Genomic DNA, 20,786 nt, shown 5'->3' on the forward strand with positions numbered 1-20,786 from the left:
TGTTACAAAGCAATACAAACAAAGTGTTTGAGGTTCTTATTTTATGACGTTTGATGCGATTCTTGTTTTATAATGTTTTTGCTTCATGTTATCATTATGTAACACAAAATATTTTTAGCTATATGGGGTATAAAAAATGACCTAAAACAGTACTATTCTTGTATACCACAAAATGATTTCTAGTTGTGACAAAACGTCAATCATCTTAATACCATAGAATCTCATGGGTAATATCGAGGCGGATGTGATTATGGGTACATGTACTATCGAGGAGTGATATAATATCGAGGCGGATGTGATATCGAGGCGGATGTGATATCAAGGAGTGATATAATATCTTTAGCATACTCACTTTTTACTTCGTAAAAGTGTTAGGTGAATAATGGACCAGTATCTACTTTTAAGACCCTTTTGTGTGTGCTCGTTCATCTCATTTTTTAGATATGTTCATGCCTAAGAAAAACTAGTTGCTTTGGATCCTGATTATCTTGTTTTTTTTTTTTACAACGATAAAATAGTTATACGTTTGTCATTCTAATATATTTTTTTGCTGAGGAAGTCCTTTGTGAAAATCCCAATCGAAAATATGACGGTGGGTCAATCCAACCCGTCACCTGAACTACTTCTAACATCATATACTTTACTAATAGTCAAATTAATTTCAAATTTGAAAAGAAGCTTATAGAAAATAATCAAATTTTATGAAAGATATTTTTATATCAAAGTATTAGAGTATTTCAACTAATCACTCATTTTCAAACCTGTTGGACCCATTCATTTAAACCTATAAAGAAATAATGTTTAATATAAATAATATATTTTTTAAATTAATAAACTTATAAAAACTATAAAATATAAAATATAAAAAATAATAATAAAATATTATAAAAACTAATTATATAAATATTATTTTTATATAATAAAATAAAAAATATATTTTTATTTATGAATATTTAGATACCATTTTGATAAAAGATAATAACCGAAGATTATTTAAAATTATATGAGCATGTCTTAGGAGACCTCCAGATGTCATAATTTAAGAACGTGAAATAATTAATATTAATGGTAGATAAAAGAAGATATAAAAAGATCTTAATAAAAATTATAATAAAGATTTAAATATTTTAAATTTAACTAAACATATAACTTTTTATCGATTTCATAAAAAATTATCTAATCAATCCTAAATAGTTAAAAATTTATGATTGTTATTGTTGTTATTATATATATTATTATAATATATTCATATATCTTAAATTTTATATAATTTTACATGATTTATTTAATTAATTTAATTATATAAAAAATATATATTATTCATATTTATTAATACTATAACATTACTTTAAGTCGGTTCAAACAAATGATTTTAACTGGTTGGAAAATTAATGATCGATTGAACCGAATTCAATTGAAGTAAACAAAAAAGGAAAGTGCCTTTGAGGATATTTGGTAGAAAAGAAAATAAAATGAGAATATTTTGCTAGAAAACCCAAAAATGGGATTATGGAATTCGCCAAAATTACGAATTGTGTACTCCCGCGCGATACAGCCGAGCAGCATTCACTGATCGCCTGTCTCGGCCCAGACGCGGAACAGTGTTTTCTTCCATGACGTCATCTCTACCGTTATGGTTTCCGTTCCCTGTCTCGAATAGGACACGGTGGCTAAGATCTCCTTTTTCCTCTATATCGTCGGTCGCGGGGGGTGGTTTCGGGTCGGAGGAGCTCGGTCCGAAGCGACAGAGGCACGGAGAAGAGGAGGTCGATCTCGGGATCAGATCCGATCAGCCATGAGCCTCTTCGGCCTCGGAAGGTACCGCTCGGCGCCTTCACGCATCGTTTTCCTCCTCGATCCGAACTAGGTTGCGCAATTTCTTGATTTGTTCTTCCCCTTTTATCTTTTTGTCCTCGCATTTTCCTGCGTCTAGCTGGCAAGGAATTGTGGGTTAGTCGTTGGGATCGTTTTTGGATCGGTGATGATTCTTGATGATTGGAGATCTGATTTTGATCGCTTGGATGAAAGTAGGAAGCCGAATTGCGGTTAGATGCTGTGTGGGTTTGATCAAGAACGCGAAGCGCTGGGTTAGAGTCGCTGAGTATTATCATGAGGTTGAAGTTTTGCCATTGTGGGAGTGTAGGAACGGTGTCGCTTAAGCTTGGATTTTCTTTCAGCAAAATAAGGAATAATAACCTTTAGAACTCTATAGATTCAGCGTTCAGGTCACATGCACTTTGAAGATGGAAGCTGGGAGATTGCGTGTTATTTACCGTTCTTTTTAAGTCAATTTTTATTGGAATTCCATGATAGAAAGTAGTTTTTACATGACCTTGAAACCGGCCAAAGCCAGTAGTCAGTTTCTGCAAGAGCGGATCAAAATCCAAAAGTGAGATGAATTTACATTGTGGCAAGGTGGAGACGAAATCTTTTTGGGCATGCAATAAATATTAGGATCCTGGAGTAAAGGGCTTTGTCGGAATCATAAGGAACTTCATTAGCAAATCAATGACTTTAAATTTTACGATCGCTCCATCTCTTATATTTATTTGCTCTTTCCAGGAACCAGAGGACTTTTCGACCTAAAAAAAGTGCGCCATCTGGTAGTAAGGTAGTCTCTTTCTATGTTATCTGTTTCATGTATAAATGTGTGACTATAAACATCAGTTTTCTCATTTCCGTAGGTCTATATAATACATTGGTGTTCTTTGAATTTAAAATTCTCACTTGGACAATTCATTGCATCAAAATAATTTACTTTTTGGACTTCCATTCATTGTGATTCTCAAAATGATCTCATACATTTATATCCTACATATGAAATTTGAATCTCATACAATCTTGTACTACATATGAAATTTGTTACAAATGCCAATCTTTATGTATACATATGAACATAATTATTCTGCCAATAAACCTGTGTTGTGATGATTTATTTATTTGCACAACAAATGAGCTTTGTCTTTCATTCTTGAGCATATCCTTTTTTCCCTTTGGTGGCATATCCTGGTGGAAGAAAATCTCTCGAAAATAGAATGACTTAGGTGGGAAAGTACAACAATTGTCACTTCTTTCACTGGGCAAGAGATTCCACTTAAATGATGCTATTTCTTATCCTTTAGGAAAGGATTTGTTAAAGTGGAAGCTCTTGTGACTCTCCATTTACAATTTTGCTTACCTAAACACTTACTGTAGTCCATGGTATGATATCAGGCAACTTCCTAATTTGATACAGGACCTTTGAGTTGTGATATCTTAGATACCTTCTTATTAAGATGCTGGGAGAACTATGAATGCAAGGAGGCAGCTCATCCTAAATTTTTTATCTTTTCATCTGCAGGGAGCCCAACTCCGGAAACACATTGATGCAACTCTAGGTAGTGGAAACCTAAGGGAAGCAGTAAGACTCCCACCTGGGGAGGATTTGAATGAATGGCTTGCCGTCAACAGTAATTCTCTTTCCATCCTTGAAAATGGATGCTTCTAAGCATTTTGTGGTTCTTTTTTTTGGATGTTTTGCAATTGACCAAATGCTATTTTTAAGTCAGTTTGTCAGTTGTTGTTGTAATATGATATCATAGTTTTATGCAGCTTCATGATTTGTTCAGAAAAAGTTATTATCGATCAAAATTAGATCAAATATCTTCATTTGAGATGCAGATCATGAGGTTAAATTCTTCTTTTTTATTTTTCAGCTGTTGATTTCTTCAATCAGGTGAATCTGCTTTATGGTACACTTACAGAGTTCTGCACACCTGAGAATTGTCCTACAATGACTGCAGGTCCAAAGTATGTTACATAAGATGTATATTGTATTTAATTTGTTGAAAGCTGTGCACTTTTTATTAGTGAGTAGTGCTGTATAGTAGGCTTATCATCATACTGCACCATGACAGTTTTGAGTATATGATTGACCAAGCTGTATGGTTAACACTCCACTAGGTAGTGTTCTTTTATATGCAAAAGTTTTCATAATTTACTTTTGAATCAAGTACTATTGTTTGCCTGTCTGAGTTGTCAATAGTTACTTAATGTGCAATGAATGCATGCTTTTAGAAGGTGTCTTTTCACTTTCAACCAGTTATTATTCTACTATGATTTTAGTAGTTTGACTTTGAGAATCACTAGACTTCAGGACCATCATCAGCTGATGTCCTGGTTAATGGTGTTTGCTTAGGTTTCTTTAATTCTTTAATCCTAAAACCTTTATATGATTGTTTTTGGTTTAACTTCCAGATGGTTAATGTTGAGCAGCTGAGCTTAGAAAATGAAAGTAAGATTAAGATTTAGGTTGTATAATCATCTTTCTTCATTTGTTTGTTCTAATCTGCCTATTTTCACCCTCTGTTGTTGTCTTCTCAAGTAAACCTTCCATTGGTGATGCTGATGAAATCGACAAATCTTGGAAGATTGACTCTTAGACTAGACCATATGACCATCTTTTGTCACCCTGAAGTGAAATAACATTCATAAAATTCTTGTGATGATAAACAATCCCATGACACTTAACATAGTTGATGGTATGGCAGTCTGGTTACAAACTTCTATATGTAAAACTAGGATCCTGTATCCTGTTAATAATCACTTCTTGTCAAAGAATACCTATGGAAAACATTATATCTTATCTTTTCAGTGGATCTTCCATATCTAATTCATTTTGACATAAGGAAATTGTAAGTCGTTGATTCCAGATCTTTGTTAGGTAACATCTCCGGCAGCAAATACATTAGAAATGTTTACTTGTTCATGCTTTTGAAAATATTCTTGATTGCCTTTTTACTACTGAACTTGTAATACTTGTCAGTTTTGCTTTCTTGAGAATTGGAAATTGTAATACCCATCCAAGGCAGTCTCCTAGATAAGGAAATTGCAACCAAATTGGTCAAGCACTGTTCGAACCTGAAAAGGTTTCTTGTCACGATCCGGCCTGAAGGGATAATTGATTGATTATCTTTGTTGAGTTTGAAATACTGGTCCAAAATTTGTAAGCATAATTTAATAACAATAGTCCCATCAATCCCTTATAAGTCAATTCAAGTTCTTACCCTCAAACCAAACTGGGTATTCCAATCTCCCCACTCAAGACGTCCTAACATAGTCCAAAATTAGACTTAGTCTGGTGCAAATGAGCTGAATATATTGTTATATTGAATTTGAGAATGAAAGAATTTACTTCTATCATATAAAAGCTGTCTCACTTTGTGTCGCATGTTATATTAGTTGCTTTAATGTCGAACATCTGTTTATGAGCGGACTTGAATATTCAGGTATGAATATAGATGGGCAGATGGTGTACAAATAAAGAAGCCTATTGAAGTGTCAGCACCGAAGTATGTGGAGTACCTCATGGAGTGGATTGAAGTTCAGCTTGATGATGAGTCTATATTCCCTCAAAAGATAGGTTGGGCCTATTGAGACAAATTAATTAATCTCATTTTTTGCAAGTGAATTTCAATTCTCCATTAAGTGTACAAAGTTATTTACTCATATAATCTCTATTATTATGTAGGTGCACCTTTCCCTCCAAACTTCAAAGAAGTTGTAAAGACACTTTTTAAGCGTTTGTTTCGGGTTTATGCCCATATATACCATTCGCATTTTCAGAAGATTGTCAGCCTTAAGGAAGAAGCACATCTTAACACCTGCTTCAAGCATTTCATTCTTTTCACATATGTAAGCATTTTTTTCTTCCTTGTAATTGTCTGTGTTTCTTGCATCTTAATGATAGCTCCTTGACATGCCCATAAATTCGGATAGTACTTTGAATTATGATTTGTGCAACACTTTTTTAGCATCTGCTTTTCTCTTCTATATGTTAAGACGTACTCAAACAACTTTGTGATCTAGACATTATCGATATTGTCCAATTTCTTAAAAAATCTGGAGAAACTCATGACATTCTAGTGATTCTCATTAGTGAAAACTAATTAGTCTTCAGGCAACACTCAATTATATCTAAATTGTCTATATACAATCATTTTAATCTTCCATACTCTTGTGGATCGAACCAAAAATTGTCAGAGGATGTACCATTGACCTGGATTGGATATTCTTAAAGATCGAGCCCCTTTTTCTCAAGGTATTATATAGATTAGCTGGTGTTGTTAGTCCTCATTCTTTTTCTTTGGTCCTTTGTTATCCTTCTGCTAGTGTAACTGACACAGGAGATGGATATGGTTCTGTACCTAGGTTGATGGTTTTGGTGTAGGGTGTATAATGAATTCCAGAAGATTTACATCGAAAGGATGACAACTGTGTATGGTATCCTCAGAATGGTAGAAAATTTCCTAACTAATAAAATCATGATGTGCAACTTGAATGCCTCAAGATTTATCAGCCTCTTGCCCTCCTGACAGAATGGTGGAGAACTTGCTTCTCTTTTCCAAGAAACAAAATTATATTTCTCTAGAAAGGAAACAACTACCAACTTGACCATGCTCCACAGGGCACAAAATGGAATACAACACAGGATGCCAGTCATCCTTCCAAAACCTACTCATTTTATAGTTTTTAACAGACATTGCAAGCCAATGGGCAATTCTATTTGCACTTCCTGAAAGCATGCACAACTTAACATTCAGATAAAGACTCCAGAATAAGGACAGACAGATCAAGGTGGCTTTTCTTCCATGTTTACGACTTTCACTGGCGCCTCCGCATCTGTCTCTATGATAGTCCCTTGAATGCTTTCTTTTCGTGCAGCTTTCAATCTCTGCTTAATAGCAGTTATCTCATTCAACCAGCAGCTCCCCTCAGCAATATAAGAACTCCTGCAATGATGCAAATCCCATTAGAAAATCTGATCAGAAATCCAGCACCCCCTCCTTACTCTGTTAGTTAATCTGTTTTAAGCTTGTGTCATATCTTCTCCCTGTTTCCTTCAGACAGAACATCAAATCTGCTGTTCATTACATATGAATCAACTTTGTATACAATAGATGAGAAACCAACCCTCTTTTTATTAAAGGTAATGTCATTCTTGACCTTTCAGATCAACCGTAAGCAGTAGGCAATCATAGCTCTGAGGATCATCCCAGTCTCTTTGGGTGAATCCTTACCTTCTCTCAACCATGCTTCCGGTTCACAAAATATTTAATATGAAGTCAAACAGGATATGTTATTTAGCCCAGTTTGTGGCCCAATGTAGCCCAAACCTTTTTAGCAAAAGGGAAGTCAAACAGGATATGGTCCTGATCATCCCTACTCTCCGGTACAGAATTTTCTCAATATGAAAGTTTATTAATAATATTATTATATGCAGTAAGTTCTTTTTTTTGTTAATTAGATGGGAACTAATAAATACACTTAAATTCTCAGAAAAAAATGGTGGAGTTCCCTACTCAAGCATCCCTTGGTATTGTCCGAATGAGGTGCTTCAAGTGGGCGTGAATCTAGCATAGGAAGAATGGTGTTTTACTATTTTGATGCTTAATAGTCTAGTAGGATAGTATAAATAAGAGATGGTATCTTCTGTGGTTTGGATCTTTCTGCAATGTTTCACCAACTGTTCAAATAAGATTCTTTGTTATACAATAGTGATTTTCTACATACTAAAAGGACCAAGTACTTGAATGGAGGTTAAAAAGCAGAATGAATGAAAACTGAAAATGGAGATGTGCTGGTGAAGAAGGATAGGAGTTGAGGTTATAATGTGACCACAAAAGAAGTTTTGAGTGGCAGATATCATCTTGATGGTTTAGAAACAAGGGGCAAAAGGTGCAAGTAGTCCAAATTGAGAGAAGCCATGGTTGGTGTGTAAATGTTAGTAACTTTTGGCATGAAGTGGTTTTTAGCCACAAAAGGACAAAATTCGTGGTTAGAGGAAGATCTACTTGAACAATATCCAACATTTCTTAGACATGGAAAGAAGTCATTCTCGAAGAAAGTAAGATCAACCATCTTGCCAAAGAGCCACTGCCTGAATGCTTTGTTTAAGCATGGGAACTTACGAAAAGGCGTGGTGAATTTGAGAAGAATAATTACATTCTGATGTGCTGGGAATTGTTGTGTGTTAATGTTCTAGAATACAATTATGGAAAACTTGTTTTAGTTAGTTCAGACATGTCCTGAGAAGATTATTTGATGCATCAACACAGGGATGTGCCTTCCAATTTAAAGTTTCACGAGGCAAATGGTCAAATGACAAGTCATACCCTTGGCAGATCTATAAATGACCTAAATCTGGCCATATCTTACCTAGCCCAAATCACTTGTTCAACCTTAAACTATGTTATGAGCCAACTTTTTTAACTCACCTGGAGGGATCTTTTTCTTAAAAGTACTCGCTACTGAAAAACATGAACCTTCATATGTGGTGCCATGAATCTCTTCTTTATCTGGTGACTCAATTATATAAATAAATGATGGTGACATAGTAGATTGCAATCGGCTCAGAGTGAAAGTGTTAAAGCAGTAGTAGCTGCCCTTGCTACGGACAGTCTACCGGGATGAAGATTGAAAATTTTCTTAAAAAGTTCCAAGTGTTTTGAAAAATTTCAAAAGAATTTCAGGTGTTCTTCCAAATTTAAAATGGCTCCCTTTTCATGCCTGGTTTGTATTCCAGTTCTATTTATCCTTCTTCGATCAAGAATTCCCAGTCGAGTTGTGAAGCTAATGTTCACTTTGGAATCATTGTGTTTCGAACCATTACTTGCTGTTTCTTGAGCATGCATTTCTAATTAAAAGCCCAAATATATACCATACATGCAAAGCATGTTCCAGTGGCTAATATGTTCATGTGATTGTTTGTACAGGAGTTTGGCCTAATCGACAAGAAGGAACTTGCGCCACTTCAGGAGCTTCTAGAATCCATCATTGTTCCATATTAAATTTGTATATTCAGGGACGTATAAAATGCTGTTAATTTTAAAAGCTAAGTTATCGTCTCTGTAATTTTAAAGTGTGTTGATGTATTCTTGAATAAATGCTAACCATTAGCACATAACTCTCTTCTCTCCAAAAAAGAAAAAAAGAAAAAAAAAGAAGCTTATTTAGACTTTTTTTTTTTTCCGAATTGTTTCCTGACTGTGAAGCATGGCATCAATTTCTTGGGACTACTTACAATTGTTTCCTGAAAGTAAAAGGAAAAGCTTCATCATATTCCTTTTACTTTATTTGTTTATATTCCACCGTTCATGTCTAAACGATAAAATGTTGCTATTACAGATTCTAAGGGGACATCCGAAAAATTTATCGGATGAAACCTTAAACTTTTAATTTTTGCTGATTAAATGTGATACATCTCATCATTATTAGATTAATATTTTTTGTATAAAAAATATCTGCTGTTGCAGTGCGAGGACTGCCTTTGGTTAGACAGACAGAAGCTGCTACAACGAATCCAGGTGCAGACAGACTATAAGGTTTTGATCGATGTTTTTGAAGATGATACACGCATATTCTTCGAGAAAATGAGTTTCGTGTGAATCATGCAGTAAGGGAGGGTAACGAGGCAGCTAACTGACTTGCTAATTTTGCCAGAACTCATTCTGATTATTTTTGGGAGAGAGATCTACCTTGCGATCTCACTTTTTCTGTTGGTTCGATGCGTCGCAACGGGATTGGCTATAATCGTTTGATTTACTGTTTTAATGTAAGTTTCCTCCAAAACCTTTCACCCTTGTGTTGATTAATATGTTAGGTATAAAGAATTTCATTTTGGTTGAACATCTTCAAAGCATATACAGAGAAGAATGGAAAAGAACATCATCAATGACTTGCCTTGACCAAACAATATAAAGATCTCTCATGCAAAACAGGTTGAATTAGAAAAATAAAAGGATAAAAAGAAAGCAAACCCAGATACCAAAACCTGTACAAACACTACATTTCAGACGACATCGACGAAGGAAAAGCTTGTGGAACAGAAAAAAGGAAAAAAAAAAAGAAAGAAAAGAAAAGAATTACAATATGTCCGGTACTTGCGAAGCTAGTTTTAGCTGCAACTCCTTGATCTTGGAGCAAAACTCAACCTTCTGATCCTTGTAGCTCTGGAGCAGGAAATCTTTTCCTTCAATTACCTCCTTCAGTTCGCTTACCTCTCTCTTCAACATCCCAACTTTCTCAACATCTATTTCTCTTTTGTCCACTCCAACACGATGCAACTCCAAATCATTGACGCTATCAGCATAGCCATTTGCCAGCCCATTTGCAGATTCTGGATGCCAGTTTCCTGCCACTACGAGCTTGTCGGGGGAGGTCACCTCCGCAACATGATGGTCGGTGATAACCTTTCTTAATCGGCGGACCTCTCTCTCAGAATTGAACAAGTCTTTATTGGCAGAATCGAGCTGGCTCTGGAGATGTGCAGTTTGGGCCCTTTGAATATGCAAAGAATTCTGCACGTCTGAAATCTGGGTCTGCATCTCCATGATCATTTCATCTCGTTGCTTCAGCTGTTGGCGTAGTTTTTGTATCAGTTCTCTCTTGCTGTAGACGTCAGATCCAGACTCTGAGATGCACGAGTCTGAGCAGTTTGAGTGGTGGAATGGCTTCCAGGGGAGCTCCAGGCGATCAAGCGATGATGCTCGCATTATGTCCTCGACAACTTTGTTGGTTTCGGTGGCTGGGATTTTCACCAGTGGAAGAGAGAGATCTGCTTCCATTACTATTGGACTTTTGGGTCGCTTGGCATCTACTCCAACTCTTGAAGTTTCTGCACCATAAGATGAGCTACTAAAACACACAAATTCCCCAACTCTGATTTTATCTTTGGTTGGAAAAGTAGAACAACTTCAGGAATAACATAACATCCCAAAAAAAAGGCATCTAAAAAGCCAGAAACTAAATTTGAAACAGTCCAGTGAATTAGCTCCACAAGGATCCAGTTTCTCAGGCAGGTCATAACTAACATTACATCAATTTACAAACATAATGTTACCAATTGCAACAAAATATCAGGAGAAGCAACATTAGAAAAAAAGAGCTGCCTTTAGAAATTACTGAGTTTTTGCTAAGAATTATGTGCACCAAATAAATAATAGGTTATTTGCTAAAAATTTGGTGCATGAAATAAATGCATTCAACTTCAATGTAGTGAGCCTTAAAGGCTTCTTAATGGACATCCTACAACATGAACAAATACAAATTCTTTAAAAGAATATTTCTTTGGATTAGTTAACAATGAAAGATGCATTAAAATATTACCAAATTCTTAGTGCAAGGGCAACGTTTCGAAAATGCTGCCTATATATATATATATATATATATATAGAATGGCTAGACCAATTAGTAAAAAATTCACCAAAAAGCAATCCAGCAACACTGAATGTTTCAACCCATATCTTTTTGGGTGGTCTGTTTCTGGATATCCAAATTGATCTTTCCTAACAAGTAGGTACCAGTTCATACAAGGTGTGCTGCAGCTCATATACCAGTTTGATCTAGTTAGGTAATGAACCATGGTGCACAAATGGCTTGAAACAATTCCAACTCTATCTGTCCAATTAGCTTAGATGGCTAGGAAATGGAGCATCTCTAAAGCACAGCTGAAAATACTAGACTTTTTGCCAACAGTCTTGTACGTGTTTTTTTCATTATCTTCCTTGACTACTATTTGTTTCTCCTTTTTCTTCCTTTTAATTATTTTTCCATGCATGGATATATGTTATGTGAAAAGGGAATCCTTATTCTCTAATCAGTGATTTAAAAAGCGCTATACGTCAAAAGATGCTAAGATCCAAAAATGCCCGAAGCGCTAGGCTTGCCTAGGTACCGACCTGAGTAAAGCAAGACACTCTAAAATATAAAAATATAAAAATATAAAATATAATTAATAAATAGAGGTTAACAGTGCTAAAATCTAAATAGGGACTACTATATAATAACAATATTTAACAATCTACTGTTAACAGTAGTTAGAGGGGAGAAAAGAGTCATCAACGATGGAAAGTGGGGAAGGAGAGGGTGGCAGTGATGGAAGAACTTTCGGACGACAACGATAGCGATGGAGGAAGCTGCGGACGACAGTAGCAACGACAAAGGCAGTATCGAATGATGATAGCGACGACGGAGGAAGCTACGAATGACAGCATCAGTGATGGAGAAAGCTTGCTTCAGACGGTGATAGCAACAACGATGGAAACTGTGGACGATGGCATCGTGGGCGGAGGAAGCTTCAGATATATCTGTCAGTGGCAGAGGAAGCTACAATCCTCTCCCTCGACGATGGAAGGAGTTGCACATGAAAGCAGCAACAATGGAGGGAATTGCACATGAAAGCTAGACCTTTGGACCCATCCGTCGACGACAGAGGAAGCATCAATCCTGTGCGTCAATGACAGAGGCAGCAGCAGAGGAAGTGACAATGAAGGCAGCGACTACGCACAAAATAGGGTTTATGGTTTGGGGTCGCGCGGGGGGAGGAGGAGGGCGGGGTTTACGTGCGTAGATTTAGTAACATTATATAGCTTAATTGGTTCAATCAAACCACATAAGCTACTGTTCAGCCAAACCAAACTTAATAGTTTGGTTCGATTGCTTCGTTTCAATCAAGTGCTCGCCTGAGGCGTCTGACATTTGGGTTCAAGCGAGTGCCCAGGCGGCGCTTCACTAAAGCACGTCACATGGTCGAGGCTTGAGACCCTTGGGCTTCGCTCGCCTCACCCAAGCATCTAGGCGAGCGCACGGGCGCTTATTTAAACCCCTGTGCCTAATATACTTCATCCTCTCTTATTTTCTTCACCTTGTTTCCCAAGAAGATATATGCTTGTCCTAAATCAATTGAAATGACAAGACATTGTCCATAAGGTTCACATTAGCTTTTAAATGATGCCGAAACTTGATACAACAGTAGATAAGGTTCCATGATGATTAATAGCTCATCAAGGAAAGATGGATACATAAATTGCATAACCGAATTCCACCATACTCCTGTGGATGATGATCCAGACAAGGAACTTCAACAATCCTCATGCTCAGGAGTCATCTAGGTACAGAAATCACCCTAGGATTTATCTGAATTGACAACTACAAGAAGTTTTAGAATTTGATGTTGACGATGGCTGACTAGTTGCCAAAGGTGTGGAGAGACCAGGTTCTTAACTTAGATTAAGCACTCCTTCAAAACCCTAGGTCATCACTCAGATTAAGCACTCATTCAAAACTCTCTATGTTGTTCATTTTGGGTAGGATTGACCAGGGGATTGGTAGACTGATAGTTACACTCCATGCTAAAGGAAAGCCATTACCTAATGGGTCTATAAACAGATTTTCTTGGCGGCATTAAGAAAAACCAAAAATGAACGAGCTTTGTATAGCAAGGGTTATCATCTCTTCTGACTTATAATACCTTGTTTTCATCTAAACCTGTCTCTTCAGTGAGTTTCTCTTTGTGGCAAAAAATATTGTCTCTCTCTTTTTCTCCTGTATTGTTTGCCCTAAATCAGATATTGTTTCTTATGTCATCAAAATTACACTATGGACACAAAATGACAGTTTTAAATAAGAAAGTGTATCTTATTTTGTCATCAGTACTTGCAGATGCAAAATGATAGAATACAATGCACTCAAGTCCATTTAATCAGACTTTTGTCCAAATTTAATGATTTTTCCCTAGAGAGAAACAACTGGCCACGAAACTATGCGACAAAGGCAATTCATGCCAGATATCCAATGGTATGGCTACATTAAAACTTTAAAAAAATCAATCCATCAATTTCAACCTTGTAATAGTAAAACACCAAGATAGGACTATTTTGGTAAAATGAGAATAGCAATCAATCACAGAAAAAAGATGCACTTAATTTTGTCAATAGGTCTATGCCCATCACATAAGATGAAATGGAGAGATTCACTAAGGTAATTGTGCGACTACTTACAGCCACCCATGTCAAATCACTAGAACTACAAATATGATAACAGGGATGCCCTAACATTAATGTGTCAGCATATATACAAATGTACAATAATGAAAATTAGGGTAGCAAGCTAAGTGAATATCACACACCATAATAAACCTTAGTGTATACATTATCACACTGATAATCTAAGAGATGTGCATCAAATTATATTGTTTACTTAAAACAATGTTTTCTCTTTGCTCTTCTATATAGAATTAAATTTAGATCAAGCAACATACCCGAAAGAAAGTGATAATGATTATCCTCATCTTGAGCAAAGTGATAGAGATTATGCAAATTGCAAGCTCTTGATCTTCTGTCAGCAGTAGATTTTCTATTTTCTGAGTGAATAACTTAGATTGTTAACGGTGAGTAGGATCATGAATGAATATAGGATCAAGTAAGAATTAGAAAATTTGACCTTTGTTTGCCTCATCATGTCGTTTGTTATCAAAGGCCCGTTTCAGTTGGCATCCAAGCTTAATTGAAAGTGTGCTCAACAAAGCACCACCTACAACAAATACCCAATTTGGGCCCTCACCTTGAAGAACATTCGTCTTTTGAGCTGCTTGAGAGGTTCCAGTCCCATTTGTTTTTGATTTCATCTAGCAAGGAAACAAAGTGTTGGAGGAAAAATGATTTATAAGTTAACACTATACACGCACCAAAGCCCAGTATTTTAGGATAAGCAACTAGTTCAGAAGATAATAGAGAGGCAGATGCTATGCCCTATGAAAGATACAACTTAAGGCAAAGGGAGAGTCATTCCAAAGGGCTAGAGTCTGCAAAAAAAATATATATATAACCAAAGCAAAAAAACATACATGAAACAAATAACCTTTCTCTTTCATGATGTTGCAACAAAAGGTCAGTAATTATCAATAGACAAGAAAGGATGTACAACAGACAGATGTATCACTGGTGAATAATGGTCAGGCATACAGGATCATCATTATATAAGTCAGTAACCAAGCTTAGGTACAATGATCAGGTAGCACAAAGACAGATTCTTGGTTTGATTTTGGCAACATAGAAACAAAAGCAAGCAGAATAACTAACTGCACTAGTACTTATCATATATTTTTCTGCTTTCTCACATTTCTCTTCTCTCTTCCTGTTTTAACTCTCATTTCATGTCAAATCAAACAATATCTTGTAAAGTACATGTCCAAAATCAGACTCAGTATCAGACGTTACCACAGAAACAGTGTGATACAAAACATTAGTTATTTGCTCCCTTACTTTTTCCCTTTTACAATCATGATTAACTTCATTGCCATTGTTTTCTTTCCAAATTGAGTATGTACATTACTGTCACCATCATATACCCGGTACAAGATTAATATGCTAAATCACTGGCCTCAACCTTTATTATCGTACCTTGGTCTTAAGACACACATTCTACCTATAAGTATAATAATCCCGACTAAACCCAAGCAATTTGTTGGTCTCAATTCCAACAGGTGCTATTTATATTTCTTTCTAGTTCCCAAACTCTCATAAAGAAGTTCTTCAAATGGGGTTTTGAAACCCATAACCTAATAATAAAATGCAACTATTCTTGCATAATACAATGTTTCCAATTCACAAGTCTCGTAATCCAGGGTATAAACATCCGCGAGAACAAAGGTACAGGCTGAGTAGATCTCCGTTACAAAACAATGTTGCTACCTCTTTGGTAGGTAAGACCAAGAAAATGGTGCAACAATCAGGACTTGTCAGTTATGTGCATACCCATGGAACTCCAATCCACAAAAACAAGTTCCATTGCAAGAAAAAAAATTTCTATTTCTTTTAGAGAGATTTCTACTTACAAAAAACGCTAAGCCACCTCTAATATATAAATCGTTAACATCAATCGGATCAAAAGTTCCACTTTTACTGAGACTTGCTGATCCACCTCCTCAGCTATTTTACCCACAGGAGGTAAGTCGATGATTCCAAGAATAATCAAGATGCTCTGAGGCGTGAAGTAGGCGGAAATCATCTACAAACGAAAGAAATCGATCGGCGAGCCAATCCGCGCCCAAAGAATCGAGTTTCCCACGGCAAACGGAATAAAAAGAAAAGAACGCAATTATATTGTAACCACAAACGAACGTCAGAAGCAAAAGGGAAATTTGGACTCCAAATACCTCATTCGAGCAAGATCGGTGAGCGAGAAACGGATCCCTCTCTCTTCTCCTCCTCTTTATATTTCTCTGTCTCTTTCTGCTCCGCTATTTCCTACGCTCGCGGACCGGACCGCACTCTGGAGTCGATGGTTACTTCTGTTGCGCCTTTAGTGGTGCTCCGGTGCAACCGAATCACGCTTTGTTGTCTCTGCTGGGGGGGCTTTTGGACGAGATGATTCGCGTGCGGCAAATGGCGCGCACTTGTTAGCTCGCTCGCGCGGGGAGGGGTGGGGGGAGAGGAAGGAGGGCGAGCCGGTGCTGTTCCTTGTTTCGTCGACTCGAGCGCGGCCGGCCCCGTGTGTCGCCCCTGTGCCCTAGCGAGCCGTCTCCGTCCCTGCGTGCCTTCAGCGGTGGCTCTCACGCAGGCCTTTCACCCACGAAGCCCACGGGGATGTCATGCTGACCTCAGTTGTGAGCTCCACAACCCGGCGTCAAGTGTTTTTGGGGCAGCTCTTTCGGGACGCCGGAGGATTTCTCAAGAGGCTCGCATCTTAAAGCAGACATCGGCAGTTACGATTCTCCTGATCCCCACTGTAAGATCCGTGAAATGACACCTCGCGCTTCTCCCCCCACCGCTTGATTCTCTGTGGCAGAGAATTCCTCGAGAATCGAACTTCATTGCACTGATCTTAAAGCAGACATTCCACTTAAAAGAACACGCATTGCCACCAATCTCATAGAATAAAGGAGCATAATTATCCATGATTCTTTACAACATGAAATAAAAGATACCCAAATGTTGAGTTCAACTTCATCAATCATCATAATAATTAATCTAAGGTATTTACAAACAAGAACTGATCTCATAAAGGGATCATCTCTACAGTTAATAATTATGGTAATTGTTAGAAAAATTATACATCTATAAATATCAAATAAGAAACTCAAGAAGCTCATAAGAACTAAAACATGTAGTTTTAGCCAAAAATGATTTCAAAACTGTGAAATAATATATTATCATGATGCTCTGCAGCAGCGTCGTCATCTTCATCATCATCTCGTTCCTCCTTTGCAAACTCCTCGTTCAGATTGCATTGTCTATTACTCAAATTCCTGCACCATAGAGAGAAAAAAAGAACCTGGAACCAGCCAGCAAGTAAGCTTAGAGCAAAGATGGGATCAGACTAGAAAAAGAATTTTACGCTGGTATGGTGACACTAAAATGAACAAATTGGTCTCCATAGTAGGAATTGCTCCTCGCCTTTATTCCTGCAGACCAACTGCTGGTAATAAGCTTCCGCAACATTTGTTTTCTTTCACATGAAAATGGATAAACTAGTAAGTAGCACTAAGTTTAAAATCTAGAAATGCGATGCTTAGAAGTCGAGTAAATTTGGTGAGCATATGCCGGTTACTGTTACCTTTCCCCCTGTAAAACAAACTGCTGACCAGGTTGAGTACCAGGCTTAACCTGTAAACAAAAATATTCAGCACTCATCACATCATATGCTTAATGTCATTTAGATGATGCGACTTGAGATCTCATTAATGATCAAAAGGCTGAAAGATGCATCTGACAAACCTTAAGAACCACATCTCCTGTGAGAGTTGGTACTTGAATAGTTCCTCCTAATATTGCCTGAAAATTCAACATCTTGTTAGTTTGATGCCCTTCTCGAGCAAATAATAGGTTCCTCAAAATATTGGTTTTGTGCAATTAATTTACAGAATGAAGTTAGTCAAGAGATGCTTGTTACAGCTGCACATCATTGTAATGAAAATAAAAAAGCATTTGTTTTAACTATTTGTGTAATTTAGCATTTGTCCTATTTTTAGGGTTTGCTGTACTTTCTCCTGTTTCTCCAACCAAGCAGTGCTGTTTTTTTCATCTTGAATAATATCAATTTGTCAAACACAGAACATTCAATTGGAGCAGAACCAATTCAAACTAGCCACACAGAGTATGCATTATAATAGTTGATGATAAATGATAAATGATACACAATGATGATATATATTAAAAAATCACAGTTCTGATCAAACATAAACATCAGATAATAACATAAACATGGTTTCCAATGTCGACTTTATGCAGAAAGCCAACAATTAGTTTCTTACCAACCAATGCACAAAAGATCAAAAGCAGAAAAATGGTTCCAGTGTCAAAATATAAATGGATCCTTCCTATTACCTAATGGAATGGAATGGAATGGAATGGAATGGACCCACTCAAAATCCATTCGAATACCTAAAGTATGAATATATAAAGTTGCACATCAAAGCAGTATATACCTGGGTTACACTGAGGACGGCATCAACATGAATATTAGCTTTGTCCCTAAGAAAAACAGGATCCTCCTGAACCTAAAATAGGATTTGAGAGAGTTAGCATGTTCATCTCTAGTTTAATGAAGATGAGCATTATAAAAAAGTTACCTTGTTAGTAACAAAAAGATCACCAGGTTGCCTGGTATCAGGATCAGCACCACCACTTCTATAAACTTTTATAGTTTCATTGTCATCCACCCCAGCATTTATATGCAACCAAATAAACAATGTATCACATTGTTTGAGGATCATAGTAGGGTATGAATAAGCATAGACAGCATTGCACTTTTGAAGTCTTCTCTGTTTTAGTAAGGAAGCTGTGCTTGGTAAGTGGTTAAATGTTAGCACATTGAATCAATCAGTATTTTGACTATTAGTGGGTCTCCTCAGGGATGACAAACAACTCATTCACATTGCTCCTTTTCAGATGAAAAAAAAAAGAGGAATTAAGAAATCTTTCAGACATACCAGCCATCACATCCAGCTTGACTGACTTGGTTCCTCTCACAACTTTTTGTCCTTTGCATGACTTGCAGAGGCTCTAAAACATTAGAAGAAATGTGATCAGAAAGCATATTAGTTTTCTTAGGACAATTATAAATTGCATAATGTGCCTACAACATGAAAATAAGGTTCCTACAAAATACATATGCATTGTATAAAAAATCTGAAAATAAGCAATGTTTTCTCAACCACAAGAAAGTTCTTATGACTGGACCCCTTCATTACTTTGAGCTGCCACTTTAACCCTTTGGGTGCTCAACATCAAGTTGGCAGCCAACTACCTAGTGAAACATCCAGGCTTCAAAACTAAATATCATGCAAACAACATATATGTATCCATGCATACATTTTATATGAATATGCATTTTCATATATATCTGCAGCAAAAAGATCAGACACTTATAAAGACAATAGTACTTATGATGATCCACTCAATAAACAAGTTGATTAACTCCTAAAATGTATTGACTAGTTCCTTTTCAACTTCCTGTGTTCCTTCTCTTGCGTAATGGTTTACCTCTCACGCCATCTACTTTGAAGGATCATCTCCTAAGAACCTTCAAACAATTCTGTGAAGCATTTCTCACAACACTTACTCAATGAAAACATTGGTTTAAAGTTTCATCTTCTGGTTTAGAAAAACCATGCAAGATTTTTCTTTACCTGGCTTTCTTGATATATTTCTCACTGGCAGTTTCTACCAAAACACTTCACCATTCCTCAAGTAGAAATAAGTACAAGTTCTACCTGGCTAAGACGTTAAAATTGTCATATCCAAAACAATTGTGATGTTTTATTTATTCTTTGTGATTTGGTCTATATGAGGTTTAGGAACAGTTAATTACTTTTTTCTTTCCAAATAATCATTTAAAAATCAAGTTTACTATGAAAATATATCGTCTATATGGGCTAACTAGCCTATAAATTTCGTTTAGCTCATACTATTAGTTAAAATACTTAAGTCAAAATTGATAATGATATACTCATTAAATCCTTATAAGTCAATTTTAATCTTATTCATTTGTCTCTCTTAATGATCATATAATGATTATTTTCAAGGATATATTTTTTAATTATTTTTAAATTTAAAATATAAAAATTTTAAAAAATATATGTATTCTTCTAATAATCAAATAATTAATAGTTTTGGGATATTTAAAAAATCTAAAAATCATATAAATACCCCCTTATACCTCTCATGCTTCCTCAGACATTTGATTAAGCATTTCTTAAGCATGGTTGATCTCTCGTAGGATCTCTAATTGCTCTCTCCTAGATCTTATTAGCAAGTGGAAATCATCACTTCATCAACATCGAATTGAAGTTCGAGAAATTCAATATGGTGTAGCCAAAGTTAGATATCTTTATGGTGTATTTTAAGAAAGTCTGAAACACCGATAACTCCTTCCTTGTCATCTACAACTACTATGACCAAAATTTTAAATTTAAAAGAGATGGATATAGAATTTTTGTCAATATATTAAGAAGAAACATTCAATGGAAAAAAAAATAAACATAAATTTTTAGGTACCCCACTAATCCTACTTTTCATTTTTTTGTTGCAAAAAAAATCTTGAAACATTAGCTAGATAAATTTTCTTTGAATATTTTTCTCTTAGTTTTGGTGAAAAAGTTTATTTTGTTGATTATTGTTAAGAAGCTTTGAATCTTGCTACCTAACGCATTTCTTAAACTATTCTTACTCGTATTTTACATAATTTAAAAAAAATATATTTTGAACCTTTGATGATCAATTTTTTTATTTATGCTAATATTTGTAGTGATCATTGGCAAATGCACTCTTATATGAGAATCACTTATCATTGGATTAATAGTGATTGGATCATATAAAAATGAATAATTACTTTAGAGTTTTTGATTAATGCCATACCGGTGATAATATTTATAGAATGATAAAAACTATTTTAGAAGAGTATTATTTAATTTTAAATTTTTTCAATTGATTTTGACATTATAGTAGCAAATACCATTTTTTTTATTT

The 20,786-nt window shown here is 35.9% G+C and overlaps 3 protein-coding genes across 7 annotated transcripts; 1 reads left to right on the top strand and 2 right to left on the bottom strand.

Moving 5' to 3' along the window:
- The first annotated feature begins 1,676 nt into the window (after positions 1 to 1,676).
- LOC103996069 (MOB kinase activator-like 1A) lies at positions 1,677 to 9,006 on the top strand. Its single transcript, XM_009416885.3, has 7 exons — positions 1,677 to 1,818; positions 2,563 to 2,611; positions 3,341 to 3,449; positions 3,696 to 3,789; positions 5,268 to 5,401; positions 5,510 to 5,673; positions 8,754 to 9,006. Exons 1-7 carry the CDS (start codon positions 1,796 to 1,798, stop codon positions 8,826 to 8,828), a joined length of 648 nt encoding a protein of 215 aa, XP_009415160.2. The 5' UTR covers positions 1,677 to 1,795; the 3' UTR covers positions 8,829 to 9,006.
- A 687-nt stretch (positions 9,007 to 9,693) lies between these two features.
- Positions 9,694 to 16,461, bottom strand: LOC135629753 (uncharacterized). 4 transcript variants are annotated; one of them, XM_065137633.1, is made up of 4 exons: positions 15,974 to 16,457; positions 14,260 to 14,443; positions 14,078 to 14,179; positions 9,694 to 10,654 (listed from the first exon to the last, which is right to left on the bottom strand). In XM_065137633.1, exons 2-4 carry the CDS (start codon positions 14,441 to 14,443, stop codon positions 9,903 to 9,905), a joined length of 1,038 nt encoding a protein of 345 aa, XP_064993705.1. In that variant the 5' UTR covers positions 15,974 to 16,457; the 3' UTR covers positions 9,694 to 9,902. The 4 variants fall into 4 exon arrangements, with proteins under 4 accessions (XP_064993705.1, XP_064993707.1, XP_064993706.1 ...); XM_065137635.1 differs by lacking the exon at positions 14,078 to 14,179 and having other exon boundaries at positions 14,380 to 14,443; positions 15,974 to 16,461; XM_065137634.1 differs by lacking the exon at positions 15,974 to 16,457 and having other exon boundaries at positions 14,260 to 15,967.
- A 377-nt stretch (positions 16,462 to 16,838) lies between these two features.
- On the bottom strand, positions 16,839 to 19,014 carry LOC135628606 (chaperone protein dnaJ GFA2, mitochondrial-like). 2 transcript variants are annotated; one of them, XM_065135360.1, is made up of 6 exons: positions 18,389 to 19,014; positions 18,245 to 18,316; positions 17,535 to 17,591; positions 17,374 to 17,423; positions 17,155 to 17,221; positions 16,839 to 17,065 (listed from the first exon to the last, which is right to left on the bottom strand). In XM_065135360.1, exons 1-5 carry the CDS (start codon positions 18,530 to 18,532, stop codon positions 17,170 to 17,172), a joined length of 375 nt encoding a protein of 124 aa, XP_064991432.1. In that variant the 5' UTR covers positions 18,533 to 19,014; the 3' UTR covers positions 16,839 to 17,065; positions 17,155 to 17,169. The 2 variants fall into 2 exon arrangements, with proteins under 2 accessions (XP_064991432.1, XP_064991431.1); XM_065135359.1 differs by having other exon boundaries at positions 16,839 to 17,221.
- Positions 19,015 to 20,786: the final 1,772 nt, after the last annotated feature.

Source organism: Musa acuminata, chromosome BXJ3-1, assembly GCF_036884655.1.
Source record: "Musa acuminata AAA Group cultivar baxijiao chromosome BXJ3-1, Cavendish_Baxijiao_AAA, whole genome shotgun sequence".
Taxonomy (NCBI): Eukaryota; Viridiplantae; Streptophyta; class Magnoliopsida; order Zingiberales; family Musaceae; genus Musa; species Musa acuminata.

Coding starts and splice junctions, on each gene's coding strand:
- LOC135629753 (XM_065137633.1), bottom strand. CDS start 14,443: ATGAAATCAAAAACAAATGGGACTGGAACCTCTCAAGCAGCTCAAAAG. Junction 14,180..14,259: donor ACATGATGAGGCAAACAAAG/GTCAAATTTTCT, acceptor TTATTCACTCAG/AAAATAGAAAATCTACTGCT. Junction 10,655..14,077: donor TCATTATCACTTTCTTTCGG/GTATGTTGCTTG, acceptor CTTATGGTGCAG/AAACTTCAAGAGTTGGAGTA.
- LOC103996069 (XM_009416885.3), top strand. CDS start 1,796: ATGAGCCTCTTCGGCCTCGGAAG. Junction 1,819..2,562: donor AGCCTCTTCGGCCTCGGAAG/GTACCGCTCGGC, acceptor TGCTCTTTCCAG/GAACCAGAGGACTTTTCGAC. Junction 2,612..3,340: donor GTGCGCCATCTGGTAGTAAG/GTAGTCTCTTTC, acceptor TTTCATCTGCAG/GGAGCCCAACTCCGGAAACA.
- LOC135628606 (XM_065135360.1), bottom strand. CDS start 18,532: ATGATCCTCAAACAATGTGATACATTGTTTATTTGGTTGCATATAAAT. Junction 17,592..18,244: donor CCGTCCTCAGTGTAACCCAG/GTATATACTGCT, acceptor TTGAATTTTCAG/GCAATATTAGGAGGAACTAT. Junction 17,424..17,534: donor CAGGAGATGTGGTTCTTAAG/GTTTGTCAGATG, acceptor TTTTGTTTACAG/GTTAAGCCTGGTACTCAACC.